General features: G+C 45.7%; 1 protein-coding gene across 3 annotated transcripts in view; it reads left to right on the top strand.

The window, feature by feature from the left end:
• KIF4A (kinesin family member 4A) overlaps positions 1-20,195 on the top strand; it is a 303,471-nt gene that overhangs the window by 200,020 nt on the left and 83,256 nt on the right. For all 3 annotated transcript variants that reach the window (XM_033944715.1, XM_033944716.1, XM_033944717.1), the window contains exons 19-21: positions 7,135-7,218; positions 7,307-7,420; positions 7,700-7,855. In XM_033944715.1, coding sequence (XP_033800606.1) covers positions 7,135-7,218; positions 7,307-7,420; positions 7,700-7,855 — 354 coding nt within the window. The remainder of the gene's footprint in view (positions 1-7,134; positions 7,219-7,306; positions 7,421-7,699; positions 7,856-20,195) is intronic.

Below are 20,195 nucleotides of genomic sequence, written 5' to 3'. Positions count from 1 at the left end.
TATATCAGGCTAGATTCCCCCCTAGCAATCCAGTCTGTCTCAGTCTCCGTAGCAGGTTGTAAGACTAATTCGGCTCCCCTCTTAGTAGCGTTTGAATTTTTGTTTTGGACTCCTAGGTTCCCCTTTTCTGCCGGATAGAGCTTGTACAGGTCTTGTTTGGGGATCCGTCCGACCTCGAGGGTGTTAAACCCGGCAGGTCTTGTGCTGGGTCCCTCCCCCCACCTTTGGTAGACTGGTATAGTCCTGCATGAATGGGTAATATGCCTCACTGCTACCAGCAGGTGGAGACTGAGATCAAACTTGTATATCAGTATAGCATGCCCCTCTTGCTACTCCAGTTTTCCTCAGTCTCTGGTAGCAGGTGGTAAGGCTTTTCAGCTCCCCTCTTAGCACTGTTGGAACTTTGTGTGTGGACTCCTGGTTCCCATTTGTGCTGGATAGAGCTTGGGCGGGTTCTGTTTGGTGATCCATCCGACCTCGGGAGTGTTAAACTCGGCGGGTCTCGTGCTGGGTCCCTCCATCCACCTCCCCATATTTTTGTAGTGGGCCTCAGTAGGCAGCCTGGCCCCTTGGTTGGTTAGCCCTCCAGCTTTGAGAGCCATGGAATCTGTTCTGACTAAGTAAAAATAAATAACAAAAAAATTCTGAGGGGTGCCGGTCTAAAGAGATCATTTCCCTTTAAAACTGCCTTTTTTCTGTGTTTTCTCAACTAAACGGCACTTTTCCTTGCAGCTAGGGCGCTTTTTGGCACAATGAGCACTTTTAAAGGGAAAAGGTGCTCCAGACGCAAGGTACTTGCAGCCGGCCTGTTCAAGCGTTGTGCAGGCCGGAGCGATGGGGTAGCCTCGTTGACAGCAGATGCCGGCAGCTAGGGCACCCCACTGCATGTACCTCACAAGTCGGCTTCAGATTGCGGGGAAGCCCGGGCTTCCCCTGAGCCCACATGGAAGGTTCCCCCAGCCACTGACGGTCAGGGAAGAAAAGGATTCCCTTGCTGCCGTAACGGCTTGGGATACCCTTTTCGTGTCGGTCAGTTCCTCGGCCTCAGCGTCAGGAAAATCCCAGGCTTTTCAGACGCGGCAGGCTGCAGGAGCTCCGATTTTAGTGGTTTCTGATGCAATTTCAATGGGAACCTTCTCCTTCATTTCAGTTACCTCAGGTGACCTTTCCCCTGATCTGGAAATACAGGGGCAGGTTATGTCAAGATCCCCTGTTGGGGCAGGAAGTCCCTTAGGGCCGCCGGGGATCTTTCCCCCTGTATTTATGTTAACACTTTGTAAAGCTTATGTGCTGGCGGCTGGAGGTTCCGTGTCCTCTCCGGAGGTCTCGGGGAGGGGGGGGGCGGCGGTTTACCCTCGACATCTTCCCTGGTGTGGCCCCATACAGTGGCAGTTTTGCCCCCCTCTACTCCTCTCTCTCATCCAAATGCCCAAGGGTCTTTTGGGATGAGGATTTTTGCCCAGAGGAGCAAAATGTTATTGATGAGGACCTGAACCCTTGGAGAGATTTCCAGGATCCTCTTGGGGGGATGGATTCTGCCAGCTAGGGGTTTGAGCACCTCCCAGCTGGCAAAGATGCATCTGCGGTACGCATTTTTCAGCAGGAAGAGCTTCATGAGCAAATTCTTCAGGTCTCCTCAGTTTTGCACTTTGAGGACAGCATTTCGAAAGACACCGCCGTAAGTGGACCCCTTGTTTAAGAGGATCCACTCTGTTTCCTGCTCTTTTCCTATGCATCAGGATATTCGGGATATTATGCTCGCACAGTGGCAGATGCTGGATGCTCCCTTTCGTTTTGCGCGCTCCATGGCCTGCCTGTATCCCATTCCTGTTGAAGGCAGTGCGGTCTTGAAGGACCCGGAGGAGCGTAAGTTGGAGTCCCTCCTTAAACAGAGTTTTGATGTGACAGCTCTGGCGGTCCAGGTGGTGATGTGTGGCGGGCTGGTGGCTTGGGCGTGTTTTCGCTGGGCCGAGCAAGCGCTTGACTGTAAAACTGAGGCTTGGGGATTTCTCAAGTGGTAGGTGGCAAAGATTGAATTGGGTGCTTCTTAGCTCTCGGATGCCATGTATGACCTCTTGCGAGCTTCTGCCAAGTAGTTGGCGTTTGCTGTGGCAGCTCGCCATACCATGTGGCTTTGTGCTTGGTCGGCTGATTCGGTGTCCAAAGCTAAGTTGACAAAGTTTTCTTTTAAAGAACCTTTCTTATTTAGTGAGGACCTGGACAGGTTGGTTCAGACTCTCACTGATTCTAAAATGCCTCGTTTGCATGAGGATAGGCCTAGGCCACTGGCTCGAGGTGGTGCTGCACGTGGGTGTGATTTCCGCCACTTCCTCCGTGGTCGAGGGGCTGCCTCTTTTCAGTCTCCTGGGCTCTCTAGAGGCAGGTTCTTCCAGCGCATGCAGTCCTTTCGTGGGGCTTACCGTGGTGTGGGTAGTGCCCACGCCGGGTCCTCTGCTGCCCTTCCTGCACAATGACTCCTTTCCGGCGCCCGTCTTGGTTCTGGTGGGTGAGGGATTTTTAGCCAAAGTGAGCAATCATCACGTCCAATCAGTGGGTTCTGGAGGTGATTTGGTACGGTTATACTATGGAGTTTGCCCATTCCTTGCCAGATCATTTTCTCGCTTCTCCCTCGCAAGTGGCATGGAAGCAGCAGGCCTTTCGCCAGACCCTTCAAAGATTGTTAGATCTCCACACGGTGGTTCCAGTTCCCCCGCTGGAGTGGGGCACAGGTTGGTACTCTATTTACTTTGTGGTGCCAAAAAAAGAAGGGATCTTTCAACCCATCCTGGAGTTGAAGGGGGTCAACAGGGCTCTTCACGTGCCTTCCTTCCGCATGGAAATGCTGCAGTCTGTGATTCTGGCGGGTCAGCCGTGGGAGTTTCTGACCTCTAGATCTGACCGAGGCCTACTTGCACATTCCTATTCGGGCTTCCAATTATCGTTTCCTGCGCTTTGCGAACTTGGTGCAACATTATTAGTTCTGTGCACTTCCATTTGGTCTGGCCACGGCTCCATGGACGTTCACCAAGGTGATTGTGGTCATTGTGGCGGTGTTGCAAAAAGAGGGCATTCTGGTTCATCCCTACCTGGATGACTGGTTGATTCGAGCGAAGTCGTTCCAGGTTAGCACCCGGGTCACGGCTCAGGGTGGTGGAGTTTCTGCAGTTGCTGGGAAAGGTTGTCAACCTTTCTAAGAGCTGGTTGTCTCCATCTCAGTGCCTGGAGAATCTAGGAGTGCTGTTAGATACCTCCTTGGGGAAGGTCTTCCTTCTGGAGGCCCGGGTAAGCAAATTGCAATCTCAGATTCGCTTGCGTATGGTGTCCTTGGCCGCAGGATTTCCTCCAAGTCTTGGTCGTTGGCAGCTTCACTCGATGTAGTGAGGTGGTCGTGGGCCCACATGTGTTCTCTTCAGTATGGTGGTCGCCTCAGAGGCACAGTCTGGATCATCCTGTTCCGCTTCCGCGCTTGGCTCGGCGCAATCTTCGTTGGTGGCTCCAGACCTCCTATCATGTACAAGGGGCGAATCTGGACCAGCCACAGTGGACAGTGCTACTCAAGGATGCCAGTCTTCTCAGTTGGGGAGCTCAGTGTCTAGGTCACTCTGCTCAGGGCACTTGGTCCAAGGAGGAGACTTCTTGGTTCAATGTCTTGGAGACCAGAGCTAGCCATCTGGCGCTTTTAGCCTTCCAGTCCTTTCTGATGGGCAAGTCAGTCAGGGTTCTGTCGAACAATGCCACAGCGGTGGCCTATGTCAATCATAAGGGGGCACCAGGAGCACTTTGGTGGCACAGGAGGCAGCTCTGCTCATGGTCTCTGCGGAGTCTTGTCTTCAAGAAATATCAGCCTCCCACATAGCTGGAGTGGAGAATGTTCAAGCAGACTTCCTAAGTTGTCACATGCTAGATCCCGGAGAGTGGTGTCTAAGCCATGTAGCCTTTCAGCAGATAGTGCAGTCTTGGAGTCAGCCCTTCATGGACCTTATGGCCACAAGTGTCAGTGCCAAAACACACTGCTTCAGTCATCACAGAGACGGTCAAGCCGAGGGCCTGGATGCTCTGATTCAACCATGGCCAACTGAGGGGCTGTTGTCTATATTCCCTCCATGGCCATTAGTAGGCAGAGTTCTTCTCCGCATAATTTGACATCCGGGTCTTGTGGTTCTGTTGGCTCCAGATTGGCGCAGGTGGCCATAGTAAGTGGATCTGGTGAGGCATCTGGTGCCGGATCCTCTTCCTCTGCCTCTCTTGGACAAGCTTCTGACTCGGGTCCCATTCCAGTGTTCGATCCGGGTCCCGTCTGTCTTACGACTTGGCTCTTGAAAGAGGTTGTCTATCTATGACGGGGTATTCAGATAGTGATCTCAACTCTCTTGGAGTCCCGGAGGCTTTCCACCTCACAGGCTTATGTGAGGGTTTGTTCTTATATGGACCACTGGTCTGACCCAGCAGCAGCAATTCTTATGTTCTTATGTGGACCACTGGTCTGACCCAGCAGCGGCAATTCTTATGTTCTTATGTCTATTTGAGGGGTGGTGTAATGCGCGTGGATTGGTCTCTTTTCACGCTTCCCTGCCTAACATCTTAGAGTTCTTGCAGGGTGGCCTGGACAGGGGACTGGCTTGGTCTTCTCAACTGGGTTCAGCTTGCGGCCTTGTCAGCCTTTCGTGGGTTGTTGAAAGATCAGCATTTGACTGCCATTCCTGATGTGATTCGCTTTTTGTGGGTGGCCAAATTGCTCAAGCCTCCTGTACGACCCTCTGTTCCTTCTTGGGATCTGAATCTGGTTCTGTCAGTTCTAGTGTGCCCTCCCTTTGAACCATTGGGTGACTGCTCTTTGAGTTTTACTCTTAAAACGGTCTTCTTGGTGGCTTATTACTTCAGCTAGACGTGTTTCTGAGCTGCAGGCTTTCTCTTGTAGGGCTCCCTTCTTGGCGTTTTCTAGGGAGTGGGCTGTCTTGAGGCATGTTCTTTCTTTTCTGCTAAAGGTAGTTTCTCCTTTTTATGTCAATCAGGCAGTGGTCCCCCCGGTGTTGGGTAGCTGGAAGGGCTCTTCCGAGCAGAGACAGCTGCGCAAGTTGGATGTCGGTCGGGTCCTTCACTCTTATGTACAGAGGATCCAGGAGATCAGGAAATCAGATCATCTTTGTCCTTCTAGTGGGTCCTCGTAAGGGGGATGGCGCTTCTAAGGCTACTATTGCGCGCTGGATCAAGGAGACTATTGCTTATCTTCTGAAGAAGAAGCCTGTTCCAGAATTTCTCAAGGCTCATTCCACTAGGAGTCAGGCAGCTTCTTGGGCTGAGTCTTCTCTAGTGTCTCCAGTGGATATTTGCAAGGCTGCAGTTTGGTCTTTGCATTCCTTTGTCAGACACTACTGTATGGATGTTGAAGCGCGTCGGGACACGGTATTCGGTGAACGTATTCTGGTGTCGGCCCTTCGGGGGTCCCACTCTTAATGGGTACTGCTTTGGTACGTCCCATTTGTAAGGACTATATCAGTCTTCCAGGCGATACAGAAGTAGAAATTAGGTTCTTACCTGCTAATTTTCTTTCTGTTAGCCTGTAGACTGGTATAGTCCCCCACCCTATCTGTCTTTGTGCGGTGATTGCGGGTTTTTGTTTTGCTCGCGTGCAGATTGTGTTTTTCTGCAGGTTCTAGTATTTTTCTAGGGCTGGGGAGAAGTAAGAACAGTGGCTATGGCTTACCTGGTGAGCTGAGGGGATGTTTTCTATTCCAGGATTAAGTTCTACAAATGTTCCAACAGTAGTTTACAAGTATTTGTTGTTTTTCCACTCCTATTCAGTTGAAGTCTTTCCTAGGTTTTGCTTGGCTATTCGGCAGACTGGATTGCTAGGAGGTAATCTAGCCTGATATACAAGTTTGTTTTCAGTCTCCACCTGTGAAGCCTAAGGACTATACCAGTCTAAGGCTAACAGAAAGAAATCTAGCAGGTAAGAACCTAATTTCTCTTTGATTTTCCCCTCTACAAAAAAGCCTAGAGCACTACACCAAATTCTTGCCTCTTGCAGTTGATACTTTAGATTAGAATCTAAATCACAATTTTGCATGAGGTAAAACTCTATAGTTTATAAATGTTTCCTTAATTGCGTCTGATAATAGCGGTGCAACTTGCAGAAAGTGAAAAACTATCTAAACTTCACTTTCTGCATGTTGCACTGCTTTCAGTGGTATGGAAAATTAAATAAATTAATAAATAATAAAAATAGAGCTCAGAATTGAAAAGAGAAACAGCCATACTTTTAAAAAAGGGGGAGAGGTAATGAGTTTCTTTTGTTAGTTCCCTATGGTTGGAAGTAACCCTAAGGGTCAAATTTCATCTACAGCCCAGAGTCACAAAGATTTGATGATCAAGTAATGTTCAGAGGAATCATGGGAGACTAACCAGTGATCCAGAAAGCTGCTACACTTTTCCAATTCTTTTGATTCTGTGATCTGCATACACTTCTTGCAGCTGTTTGTTTCTGCCTTGGTAGGTGACAGTATCTGAACACCATCAGGGAGTAGCTTGAATAGGGTACTTAGCTAGAAGCTATGAGGATTTAGTTGGCAGGTGATCAGTTACCAGGATGGGGAAACATGTGCAGGTGAGGCTTGTCAGGTCCTTCATGTAGCCAAGAATTTAACTTCTGGTAGGGTTAAGGCAAATACAGAGCTCTCATGTGACATGAACTTCCTACTTGGTTAAATCAGCCAGCCAAACCAGCTTCAGGTTGTAAACTGAAAAAACACCATGAACACCTTCTCTCACACCAAGCAGCATCGTGGGGTAAAGACCTAGAACAATTGCTTTCGCCCACTACTTATGAGGAATTTAGGAAACGTTTAAAAACACACCTGTTCATAAAGCATCTAGACAACTGATCCACTTATCTCTTTCCTCTCAATAGCGACCTACTGTCCTTTTGATCACTTTTCTCCTCAACAATGCATTTCCTGTCCTATTAATTTTCTTTCTTCCACCCCTCTTAAAGTCAGTCAATTTGTACCTTTGCTTAATCTTTTGTAAACCGCATAGAACTTCACTATACTGCGGTGTATAAACTGTTATTATTATTATTATTATTATATATGTGCTTTATCCGATTAGATGTTAATTGGATCACATCTCTCTTAGGACCGGAAAAGGCAATATGAGATGATGAAACTAGAGAGAGACTTCCAGAAACAGGCTAATGTCCTTCGAAGAAAAACAGAGGAAGTAAGTGTCCATCGATGTATCCAAGAATGTATGACTGCACTTTTGTAAGCCACTGAACATTTTTCCATGAAGTGCTACTTTCTTTTAGGCAGGGGCTGCTAACAAGCGACTACGGGAAGCTTTACAGAAACAAAAAGAGGCTGCAGATAGACGCAAGGAACCTCAGAGCCGAGGCATGGAAGGAATGGCTGCAAGGATAAAGGTGTAGTAGTGGAGGCTTGTTCATCTTACATGTTGCACACTTGCTTACTAATGACACTCCGGAATGTAAGGGGTTAAAACTGGGGAAAGGTAGTATTTGGGCTCCATATCTTTTTCCAGGCATTAGCTCTGTTGATCTCTAGTTCAGATAGTGGGAAAGTTGGTTGGCTTGTGTCTGGGTGGTTTTTTTTTGTTTTGTTTTGGTTTTTCTTTCATTTTTTTGCTTCAGTTTTGAAATACTGTAGTGTTTCATTGCTAATATTTACTTGTTTCTAACTAGAACTGGCTTGCTAATGAAGTTGAGGTTTTGGTCAGTACAGAAGAAGCCCAGAGACATCTAAATGGTCTTTTGGATGAGAGGAAGACACTGGCCCAGGATCTAGCTTTGCTGAAGGAGAAGCATGCAGCTGGAGAGCAAATCCCTACCAAAATTCGGGTGAGCCCTGCATAAACCCCACACTATCATTAAAAGTTCATTTTTCCTCTTCCCATATAAGAACATAAGCATTGCCTCTGCCGGGTCAGACCAGGGGTCCATCGTACCCGGCAGTCCACTCCCACGGCAGTCCCCCAGGTCCATGACCTATAAGTGTTCCCTACCTAACCTAAAACGTCCATACCCTGTTCGCTTAATGTCCTGTAAGGTTCTATACAAATGAACTAGTATTCTTCAATTCAGCTAGTCTAAATTTCAAGATATGCACAGTAGAGAATAACATGAAGGCTGTTGCCCGCCAAAACGGGGAAAAAAGAAAAGTGGTCACCGCAGGTACGGGGACAAGGCCATTCACTGCTCCATAGAGTGGTGAATGGCCTTGTCTCCGCAGTTAAGTAAGGGAACACGTGCGGTCACCGATCACACAGTCCAGCAGCCTCCTTCCTCCCGATTGCTGCTGTCTGGGCATCTCCCTCCCAATCGCTGCCATCTGGGCATCTTATCTCCCTCCCTTTCTTCTCCTCACCTTCACTGGCGATTCTCAGAGTAGCATGAGCCTTTAATAATAACTTTATTTTTCTATACCGCCTTAGTCAAATGACTTCTAGGTTCACATTGAAAGAAGGCTGACAATCAGCGAATTATAGAATGCATGAAGAAAAGATGTTACATAATAAATTGGAGTTACATGGGGAAGAATCCATGAGAGAAGAAAGAAGTTACATAATACATTGGGGTTACATGAGGAAAGAATCCATGAGACAGGTCTTCTGCTTAGGCAAGGAATTTATCAAATAGAGTGGTTTTAATTGATTTTCGGAGTGCATTGTAGGTCTGTCTGGCTTTATTTATGTGGTTTCCCAGCCAGGATTGCTGTCTGTTTGCTTGGAACATGAAGGTTCTGTCTAGGAAGGATTTGTATTTGCAGCCTGTGATCTTTGGGTATGCAAAGATGTTTTTGTTTCTGGCTGTACGTGTAGAGTGAAGTGTGTTTGCAGGTAGGAAGGTGTTGGGCCCCAGACTTGTTTGAAACAGATATATGCAAATTTGAACAGTATTCACACCTCCACTGGTAGCCAGTGCAATTTTTTGTAGTAGGGGCTAATGTGGTCTGTTTTTCTCAGTCCGAAAGATCAAGCGAACTGCAGTGTTTTGCACTAGTCTTAATTTTTGTACAGTTTTTTTGGGGATACCCAGGTAGGCGATGTTACAGTAATCTAGGGTAGATAGGATCAGCGACTGAACCAGTAATCTAAAGGATGTTGTGTCAAAGTATTTTTTTTTATTTATAAATCTTCATTCGTTTACATATCTTACAAGTGTATAATATTCAATCAAAAATTTTACAAATCACTTGATATTCTTATTTATAATCATCAAAGCATAAAAAGAACCCCTCCCCACCCATCCCATCCATTAGTAATAAACCAATTAAAACAAATATCATATATCCCAATCCCACCCTACTTATATTCTTATATAATAAAAAGGTGTTTAAGGTGTCTGATCATTAGAATATGTAATCAATGGCCCCCAAATCTTTTTAAAATTATGATAATTTCCTTGCTGTATAGCAAGCACTCTCTCCATTTTATAAATATGACAGACTGAATTCCACCAAAAGGTATAATTAAGTTTAGTATAATCCTTCCAATTTCCAGTAATCTATTGAATGGCAACCCCCGTCAGTATTAGTAAAAGTTTATTATTATTTGCTGAAATTGGACTCTTTAATCTCATACTTGTACCAAATAAAATAGTATCATAGGAAAGGGCAACATGATTTTCTAACAATGAATTAATTTGGGACCAAATTAACTTCCAAAAGGCATTTATATAGGGACAGAAAAAAAATAAATGATCTAAAGTCCCAGCTTCTAAACTACAATGCCAGCATCTATTAGACCTAGAGCTATCCAACTTCTATAAACGAACTGGGGTCCAAAAAGCTCTATGCAACAAAAAGAACCAAGTCTGCCTCATAGATGCTGACCTTGTAGTTCTTATTCTCCAAGACCAAAATCGTGGCCATTGAGAAGCAGAAATTTGGTACCCAATCTCAATGCTCCAAATATCCCTGAGACCAGTTTTGTGTTTTTTATTCAAATATCCATACAACAGTTTATACCACTGTGCGGCTTGGTGACCCAAGAAATCCGCCTGAAAGCATAGGAATTCCAAACTATACTGAGAGTTAAGAACTTTCCATTCATGGAACCCCTCCTGAATAGCCTGCTTCAATTGCAACCACTTAAAATTTTGTGATTTATTTAAACCATATTTATGTTGCAATTGTGAAAAACTAAGCAGTGACCCATTTAGAGCAACCTCATTTAAAGTCCGTATACCTGCAATAATCCAATGCTTCCAAACGATTTTATTTTTAAAAAAAAAATCTTTATTCATTTTCAAAAATTACAACAAGTGTACAACATTCATTCAGAAATATCTTAATTCATCACTTGACATTCTTATTTGTATTATTCCAAATAAATAATTATATAAGAAACCTATCCCTCCCACCCATATATCAATAAATAACAACTATCAATATATTATCCGTCATAATCCCACCCACCCTTATCTTATCCAATATTCTGGTGTTTAAGATGTCTGATCACTAGAATAAATCATCAATGGCCCCCAAATCTTTTTAAACTTATTATAATTACCTTGTTGCAAAACAAATACCCTTTCCATTTTATAAATATGGCACACTGAATTCCACCAAAAAGTATAATTTAATTTAGTATAATCTTTCCAATTCCCTGTCATCTGTTGAATGGCAACCCCTGTTAATATTAATAAAAGTTTATTATTATTAGCTGAAATTGGGCTTTTAAATCTCATTGAAGTACCAAATAATATAGTATCATAGGAAAGGGCAACATGATTTTCTAACAATGAATTAATTTGGGGCCAAATTTACTTCCAAAAGGCATTTATATAGGGACAGAAAAATATCAAATGGTCCAATGTCCCAACTTCTAAACTACAATGCCAGCATCTATTGGATCTTGAACTATCTAACCTCTGTAAACGAACTGGGGTCCATAAAGCTCTATGCAACAAAAAAAACCAAGTCTGTCTCATAGATGCTGCCCTTGTAGTTTTTATTCTCCAAGACCAAAAACGTGGCCATTGAGAGGCAGAAATTTGATGCCCGAGCTCAATGCTCCAAATGTCTCCAAGACCAGTTCTTTGTTTTTTTATTTAAATATCCATATAACAATTTATACCACTGTGCGGCTTGGTGACCCTAAAAATCTGCCTGAAAGCACAGAAATTCCAAACTATACTGAGATTTAAGAACTTTCCATTCAGGGAACCCTTCCTGGATGGCCTGCTTCAACTGCAACCATTTAAAACTTTGTGAATTAGTTAAACCAAACGATTTTAAATCCACCAATTTTAATCTTGGAGTTTAGCCAAATGGATTGATTTAATGATTTAGAAATTGGATTTGGTGATAAATTACTAACATAACGTAAAGTGCTCCAGGTATCAAGCAAAGTTCTATTTTCTTTATATTTCCTGGGCAATTTTATACTAATAAGATGAGACAAATGCAAAGGAAACAGGAGCCGCCATTCTAAATATAACCAATTTGGGACATTTTCCATAAGATCTGGGAGGATCCAATACATACCCTGTCTTAAAATATAGGCTTGATGATAGCTATAAAAATTTGGAAAATTTACCCCTCCCTCCACAATTCTCTTTTGTAGAGATACTAAAGCAATTCTAGGTCTTTTACCCAACCAAACAAATTTAGTAAGAATATCATTTAACTTTTTGTAAAATGACCCCTGGAAAAAAATTGGTATCATACTCATTTGATAACAAACCACAGGCAATATCATCATTTTAATTGTTTGAACTCTCCCCCACCAAGAAAGATGTAAAGGATTCCATTGCTCACACATCTCTGTTATTTTCTTTAATAAAACTTTTTCATTCTCCTTCACTGTGTCCTCTTTGAATTTTTAATAATAATACCTAAGTAGGGGGCGTGGCTTGGAGACGTCGGAGAATGGTCAGGTGATTGAACTGCTCCGTGGAAAAAGGCTTAATTTGTTAAATAAGCTACAAAAAAAATCTTTTAAATCATCTCAAAAGACGAGTATTTGAAGTATAATGGCATCGGGTAAGCTGACAAAAGCTAATTCAGCGGGAGGAAGTAATAAAAGGTCAAAAATGAAGTCGGCAGCCCCCTTTAAAGTTCCGTTGCCAACGGATGATTCAGAGGATATTGATATCTTTAAAGAGCTTCAGCAAATTAAAGAGATAGTTTTACAGAATGCAAAAAACATTCAGGAAGTTAAGGAAGAGCTTGCAGGTCTTAAAATCAGTCTGCAGGTAGTGGATGTCAAAGTGGATCAATTAGACAAACGAGTTGAAAAGGCAGAAACGGAAATAGTTCAGTGCAAGAGGGACTGTAAAGAAATAGAAATATTAAAGAAAGATCTTGAGGAGTGTTCCAATCGAGAAAGATGGAATAATTTAAGATTGATTGGGTCCCGGAGGAGGTAGAAAAAAATGACCCCGTTGCTTTTCTTGAGCAGTTTTTGCCTAAAATTCTACCTCTTAAAGTTAAATTTCCTTTGGAAATAGAAAGGGCGCACAGGGTCCTGACAAAGATTTGACAATCAAAAGGGACCGCGTCCTTTAATTTTTAAGCTGCTCCAATATCAACATGTTGAGGAAATAATTAGGCTGGTAAAAGAAAATAAGAACTTGAAGTGCCAGTATTCAAAAATCTACATAGTGCCGGATTTTGCAAAGGCAACGCCTTACAAAAGGAAAAAATTACTTGAATTAAGGCCACAACTTAGGTCGATTGAGCCAGGTATGGTTTGATATACTCAGCAATCATGCGGGTCACTTTTGCAAATAAAACTTCAAACTTTGATGATCCGTTGAAATTAAGAGTTTTTGGAGCAATGTGATCAGCCTATGACTAAATGAACTGTGAGTGTATTTTTGCAGCTGGAATACAGTAGGAGACATTTTATTTGAGAATTTTTTTTTTTTCTCTCTTTGCTTTTCTCTTTATTTTATTTTGATTCTGATATAAGTTATTTTGTAGGGATTTTATCTTTGGGGGGGTTACAGTTTGAATTTGAACTGATTTGAAATTCTGATGGAACTGATTGGAAGAATGTGGATGCAAAATTCTATGATTACATCATTTCACATGCTGGAATTTTCAGAGGATATTGATGTGAATGAACATTCTGAGATCTCTGCTTGATTTGATTATAAGAGTTAAAACATAAACTAAGTGTGACTGGCTTTAATTCCTGAACCTTGGCACCCTGCGGCAGAAAGAGGTAGTCTTAGTTAACATTTCCTGCCCTTTATCGGTCTGAGGGTGGATATGGTGATGACAGCTGGATTAGTGTGAAGTTCCAGGCATTGTGCAGCAGCTTATGGGTTCCTGCTTTTTACGCTCTTTGCAGTGCTGGTTTATACTGATGTCATCTTTCTAGCCTACTCGGCACTTCAGAATTGGATGCAGTCTCGCTGACTTCAGAGAGCGCTTTCCGTCAGCTGTGAACAATAATGACTTCAATGTTTAATGAAAATGGCGGCTGACTGCGGGGCACTTTACAGAAAAGAAGTTTGGTCAAGCAGAGAAAACAGAATTGGATGCTTACCTGGAGTAGTACACTAAGCAATGGATTGAAAATTATGAAGCAGACAGAAGTCTTATTACAGAGGGGGCGTGGCTTGGAAGCGCAGCCGGATGGTTGAGTGCTGAGTGACCTCTGATATCACAAGCTTTCTGAAGGAAATAATAAGTCACTAATTTAGTTTTATTTTAGTGATTTTGAGTGATTTCAAGTCTGGTTATGGCTACAAATAAACAGATGAAGAACGAAGGAGCTAGCACAAGTAGTGGAGGTGCTAAAAGATCAAAGCTGGATCCTGCGAAAGTGCCGTTGCCGAAAGAGGATAATGGTGACATTTCTGCTCAACTGAAACTAATAACTGAGATAGTTTCGGACAACGCTAAAAATCTGAAGGAGGTGAAAGAAGAAATGAAAAGTCTCACAGCGAGAATGGAAAGATTTGAACTAAAAACGGACCAGATGGAAAAAAATGTCAGCAAATGAAGCTGAGTTAAAGAAATGTAAAATGTATAAAGAAAAAGTGGAATTTCTCTCTAAAGAAATGGAAGATATTATTAACAGGGAAAAACGGAATAATTTGAGAATTATTGGTCTCCCTGAAGGTGTTGAAAATAATGATGCCATCACCTTTCTTGAACAGTTTCTTCCTAAGATTTTACCACTCAAATTAAAATTTCCTTTAGAGTTTGAAAGAGCTCACAGGATTCCTGTTAGAAGAGTTGGCAAGGATTTAAGACCACGTCCTTTGATTTTTAAGCTGTTAAGGCACCAACAGGTGATGGAAATCATAAAGCTTGCAAAGGAAAATAAGAACTTAAATGTCAGGACGCAAAAATTTACATAGTTCCGGATTTTGCTAAGGCCACTGCTGATAAGAGGAAAAAAATGTTGGATTTATGGCCACAAATGAGGCAATTAGGAGTTAAGTTTGGCTTATTATAACCCTGCTATAATGAGGGTAACCTATGCCAATAAAACCATGAATTTTGATTGTCCTGACAAATTGAAAGACTTTTTAGATGATTGTGAGCATTTGATGATATCATAAGATGAAGATAAAAAGTTCTGATGGACTTGTACTTTTTTATTTGAAGGATTGAAAAGAAAAGAAGAAAAAAGGAAGTAAAAAGATAAAGTTAAGATATGTTTATATTTTATGTTTGGAGAAATGGAATCCTTTTTGAATTCAACTGAATTAACTGTCCTCAAACACGCAGTAATATTAGTTAACATTCTATTTGGATTACTTGGAAAGAAGATGGAGGAAGATATGTAAATTATAGAATTTCTTTCTGTGCAGATTCTATTATATCATCTTGTTCTAAATGTGCTATATGGTATGAGTGTGCCCTGTTTTTAATAAAAACGCTGAGGATTTATTTAGGGGCATATAGGAAAATTCTTAGGAATCTACAAAGAAAACTTTACATTGTGCTTCTTACTTGGAGAATGGTTCCTGGCAATCCGTCTTCATAATGCTATGTTATCCCAGGACAAGCAGGCAGGTATTCTCACTAGTGGGTGATGTCATCCGACAGAGCCCCGATACGGACGTCTCACAAGCATGTCTTGCTTGAAGAAACTCAGAAGTTTCGAGATGCCCGCACCGCGCATGCGCCAGTGCCTTCCCGCCCGATGGTCCGGGCGTGTCTCAGTTCTTTTTCTTACGCGGAGCTGAGAAGTTCACTTCAATTCTGCGCCCATTGAATCTGTTTTTTTGCCTTCTTATTGCCGCGGGTTGGGTTCTTTTGGCTCTCCCGTGCATTTATTTCTTTCTTTGATTTCTTTTTTGAAAAAAAAAATTTTTTTTACTTCCGATACCGGGTCGGCCGTGTGGCTGGGGCCCCGCGCCTTCAACCTTGCGGCGGAACTTTTCCGGCCTATGTCCCGGCCGATCACCGGTTTTAAAAAGTGCAGCAAGTGCCAACGCGCGATTTTGCTCACGGACCCTCATCGACGCTGCTTACAGTGTCTGGGCCCGGACCACTTTCCGAAATCGTGCCAGCCTTGCTCCACTCTGACGGCGCGAGCGTTTAAGCGCCGCTGCCTGCTGTGGGAGTCCATGTTCAAGATGGAAGCTTCGTTGGATCCTTCAGCTTCGACATCGACTGGTGCCTCGACTCCTTCGGCGAAGCCCTTTGCCTCCCCGGCCGCTTCGGGCCTTCTGAAACCAGCCTCGTTCACGCCGGTTTCGGCCTCGACCTCGGCGCCGGTGCCTTCCTCCGTCTCCTCGGAACAGGTATCGACCCCTATAGTTCCACCGGTGGTGCTTAAAGTGCCGAAGGCTGGCAAGCAAAAGCACGCAGCACCGAAAGAGCGCGGAGACCGTGCGGAAGGGCCCCCTTTTGGTGCGGATCCCTCCATATCGGCTTCGCTGAAGTCCCTGCTAGAGGCTCAGTTTGTGGAACTCATGTCCACCATGGGACTCCGGTTGATTGCCTTGATCCAGGGTGACCTCCAAGTTCCGGTTCCGAGGGGCGGGCCGCCCCCTCCTCCTCCTCCGCCCCGCCGCACAACCTCGTTGCTCGGCGAGGAGTAGCGGCAGGGCGGCGTCCGACTCGAGGCGGTCCTCGATTAGTGCCATGCCTCCCTTGGAACCGATTCCCTCGAGGAAGGCCTCCCTTAGCGATATGCCTCCCTTGGAGCCTATCCCCTCGAGGACTGCTTCCTTTGGCGACTTGCCTCCCTTGGAACCTATTACTCCACCTCATGACACAGTGTGGTGTCCCTCTTCGAGACCTCCCAGTCCTGGGCGTAGCAGGAAGCAGGACGAGTTCTTCTGAACCCCCTATCAAACCTGGGCGACTTCTGGGGAGGCTCCGACTCTTCCGCCTCTCCGATAGACGGCCTCGAGTCCACTCTGCTCCTTGGAGGCTTCTGGGGACCAGTATTCTCACAGACGGGCTCGCTCCCCTTCCAGAAATCGGGAGGGGCATCGATCCAGACACTCCTCGAGGCATTCCTCTCGACACTCCACCGTCTCGCCTCAGAAAAAATTGCCTCGGATGGGGTATGCTGCTTCGGCTGGGTCTCCTCCTCCAGGCCCAGAGTTCGAGGACCCTGAAGTTTTTTACTCGCCCTGCTGCTCACAGGCCTCTGTGGAGCCGGAAGCCTCGTATTCTTCTAGTCCTTCTCGAAGGCCGGTGCTGGCGGACCAGCTGTCTTTTTCCTCATTTCTCAGACAGATGGCGGATGACATGGACATTACCCTTGATGCTGGGTCTCGATACTCCAAGGAGTACCTCGATACCATGCACTTGCCTCGTCCTCCAGCCGAGTCCTTGCGCCTTCCTCTGCATAAGCTCCTCGATCAGACCTTCATTAGGTGCTTTGAGTCTCCTTACTCTATTCCTGCGGTTCCTGGAAAATTGGATGCTCGATACCGCACGGTGCATCATAAGGGCTTCGAGGGACCTCAGCTTTCTCATCAGTCCCTCCTGGTCGAATCCTCGCTCAAGCGGTCTCATCCTGGTCAAGTGTATGCTTCGGTTCCTCCGGGCCGTGAGGGCAGAACCATGGATAAGTTTGGTCGACGCATCTATCAGAATTCTATGATGGCGTCCCGAGTCCTGAATTACAATTTCCACTTTGCCACCTACTTGGAATTCTTTCTGCCTGTGCTTCAGAAATTCACACCCTACATCGAGTCCCAGGCTCGGTTTGAGTTTGAGGAGGTGGTTGCTTCGCTGTCCCAGCTTAGTCTTCAGTTGATGCAATCAGCCTATGATGCTTTCGAGCTCTCGGCCCGAGCAGCGGCCTGCTCTGTAGCGATGCGCCGTTTGGCCTGGTTGAGGACCATTGACATGGACCCGAATCTTCAGGACCGCCTGGCAAACGTCCCGTGTGCGGGGGCGGATCTTTTTGACAAATCCATCGAGACAGTCATGAAGAAATTGTCTGATCATGAAAAGTCCTTCCAGTCTATTCTTCGGCCGAAGCCTAAGCCTCAACAGTCTCGACCCTCTCGACCGCCGTTGATCTATCAACGGTGTTATCAGCCGAGGCAAGCTCCGCCTGCGAGACAACCTGCGAAACGGCAGCCTCCTCAGAAGGGTCAGCCAAAGTCTCAGCCGGCTGCTGTCCCTAAGGCTCCTCAGCCTTTTTGACTGTCTCGTCGAGGGCATAACCAGCCTCGTTCTGCCTCCCCCTGTTTTTCCCATCGGAGGGCGCCTCCACCATTTTTACCATCGCTGGGAGGCCATAACCACCGACCTCTGGGTCCTTACTATCATCAGGGAGGGATACTCTCTTCATTTCCATCGGGTCCCTCCAGGCCACCCTCCAAGAGAGTATCCTTCCAACTTGACGCAGACCGCCCTTCTTCTTCACGAAGCTCAGGCTTTGCTCCGGCTTCGGGCCGTCGAGCCGGTCCCGGCGGACCAACTGAATCAGGGGTTTTACTCCCGGTACTTTCTTGTTCCGAAGAAGACGGGCAACCTGCGACCCATTTTGGACCTCAGGGTCCTCAACAAATTCCTAGTCAAAGAGAGGTTTCGCATGCTGACCCTTGTTTCTCTCTACCCCCTCCTCGAGCAGAACGACTGGTTATGCTCTCTGGATCTCAAGGAGGCCTACACTCACATGCCCATTCATCCGGCCTCACGCAAATTCCTCAGATTTCGGGTGGGACATCTGCATCTGCAGTATCGAGTGCTTCCATTCAGCCTGTCTTCGTCTCCCAGAGTCTTCACGAAGTGTCTGATAGTGGTGGCCGCTGCACTCCGGAACCAGGGTCTTCAGGTATTTCCCTACCTCGACGACTGGCTCATCAAGGCTCCCTCGGCGTCGGGGGTCATCTCGGCGACCCTGTCTACGATTCTGTTCCTGCAGAGTTTGGAATTCGAGATCAATTTTCCCAAATCTCATCTACAGCCTACACAGTCGCTCCCCTTCATCGGGGCGGTCTTGGATACCATACGTCTCAGAGCATTCCTTCCTCCTCAGCGCATGGATTCTCTTCTTCATCTCTGCCAATCTGTGTCTTCTCGCCAGTCCATCTCAGCGAGACACATGATGGTCCTTCTAGGCCACATGGCCTCTACAGTTCATGTGACGCCGTTCGCCAGACTCCATCTCAGAATTCCTCAGTGGACCCTGGCATCTCAGTGGACTCAGGTGTCGGATCCGTTGACTCGACACATCATCGTCACTCCTGCTCTTCGGCAGTCTCTACTTTGGTGGATGACCTCTTCAAATCTATCCAGAGGTTTGCTGTTTCACTCTCCTCCCCACCAGAAGGTCCTCACAACCGATTCCTCGACATATGCCTGGGGAGCGCATCTGGATGGGCTTCGCACTCAGGGATTCTGGACCAGTGCGGACCGACTCCATCAAATCAATCTTCTGGAGCTCAGAGCCATCTTCAATGCTCTTCAGGCGTTTCAACATCTGCTTCACGACATGGTGGTCCTCATTCGCACAGACAATCAGGTCGCCATGTATTACGTCAACAAGCAGGGGGGCACGGGCTCAGCCTCCCTCTGCCAGGAAGCACTCAGAGTCTGGGATTGGGCGGTTCACCACAACACCTTCCTCAAAGCTGTCTACATTCAGGGGAAGGACAATGTCGTGGCGGACAACTTGAGTCGTCTACTCCAGCCTCACGAATGGACGCTCCATTCCACACCCCTTCATCAAGTCTTTGCCCAGTGGGGGACGCCTCAGATATACCTCTTTGCGGCTCCCCACAATTTCAAGCTGCCTCAATTTTGCTCCAGGATCTACACTCCTCATCGCCTCGAGGCCGATGCTTTTCTGCTGGATTGGGGGAATCGCTTTCTGTATGCGTTTCCTCCATTTCCTCTCATTCAAAAGACTCTGGTCAAGCTGAAGTCCGACCATGCCACCATGATTCTGATAGCTCCTCGGTGGCCCAGACAACCTTGGTTCTCCCTGCTACTTCAACTCAGCAGCAGGGAACCGTACCTCCTTCCAGTGTTTCCTTCACTGCTTACTCAGCATCAGGGGTCTCTACTTCATCCCAACCTGCAGTCTCTCCACCTGACAGCTTGGTTCCTCTCAACGTAACTCCTCACCAGTTTTCCCAGGCGGTGAGAGATGTCTTGGAGGCTTCCAGGAAGCCTGCTACTCGTCAATGCTACTCCCAGAAATGGACTAGATTTTCTTCATGGTGTATTTCCCATTCCAAGGAGCCTCATCGAGCCTCCCTATCCTCTGTATTGGACTATCTTCTATACCTGTCTCAGTCTGGTCTCAAGTCGACATCTATACGAGTCCACCTGAGTGCTATTGCGGCTTTCCATCAGCCTCTATAAGGGAAACCTCTCTCTGTTCATCCTGTGGTTTCTAGATTTATGAAAGGACTTTTTCATGTCAATCCTCCTCTCAAACCACCTCCAGTGGTTTGGGATCTCAATGTTGTCCTTTCTCAGCTTATGAAACCTCCTTTTGAGCCTCTGAGATAGGCTCCACTAAAGTTTCTCACTTGGAAAGTGGTTTTTCTGGTGGCCCTCACATCTGCTCGCAGGGTCAGTGAGCTTCAGGCCTTGGTGGCGGACCCACCTTTCACAGTATTCCATCATGACAAGGTGGTCCTCCGCACTCATCCGAAATTCCTGCCTAAAGTGGTCTCTGAATTTCATCTCAACCAATCCATAGTTCTTCCTGTGTTTTTTCCAAAGCCTCATTCTCATCCTGGAGAATCAGCTCTTCACACTCTGGACTGTAAACGTGCTTTGGCTTTC

This window comes from Geotrypetes seraphini, chromosome 5 (assembly GCF_902459505.1).
Source record: "Geotrypetes seraphini chromosome 5, aGeoSer1.1, whole genome shotgun sequence".
NCBI classification, from domain to species: Eukaryota; Metazoa; Chordata; class Amphibia; order Gymnophiona; family Dermophiidae; genus Geotrypetes; species Geotrypetes seraphini.
This window is presented reverse-complemented; position numbering and strand designations above follow the sequence as displayed.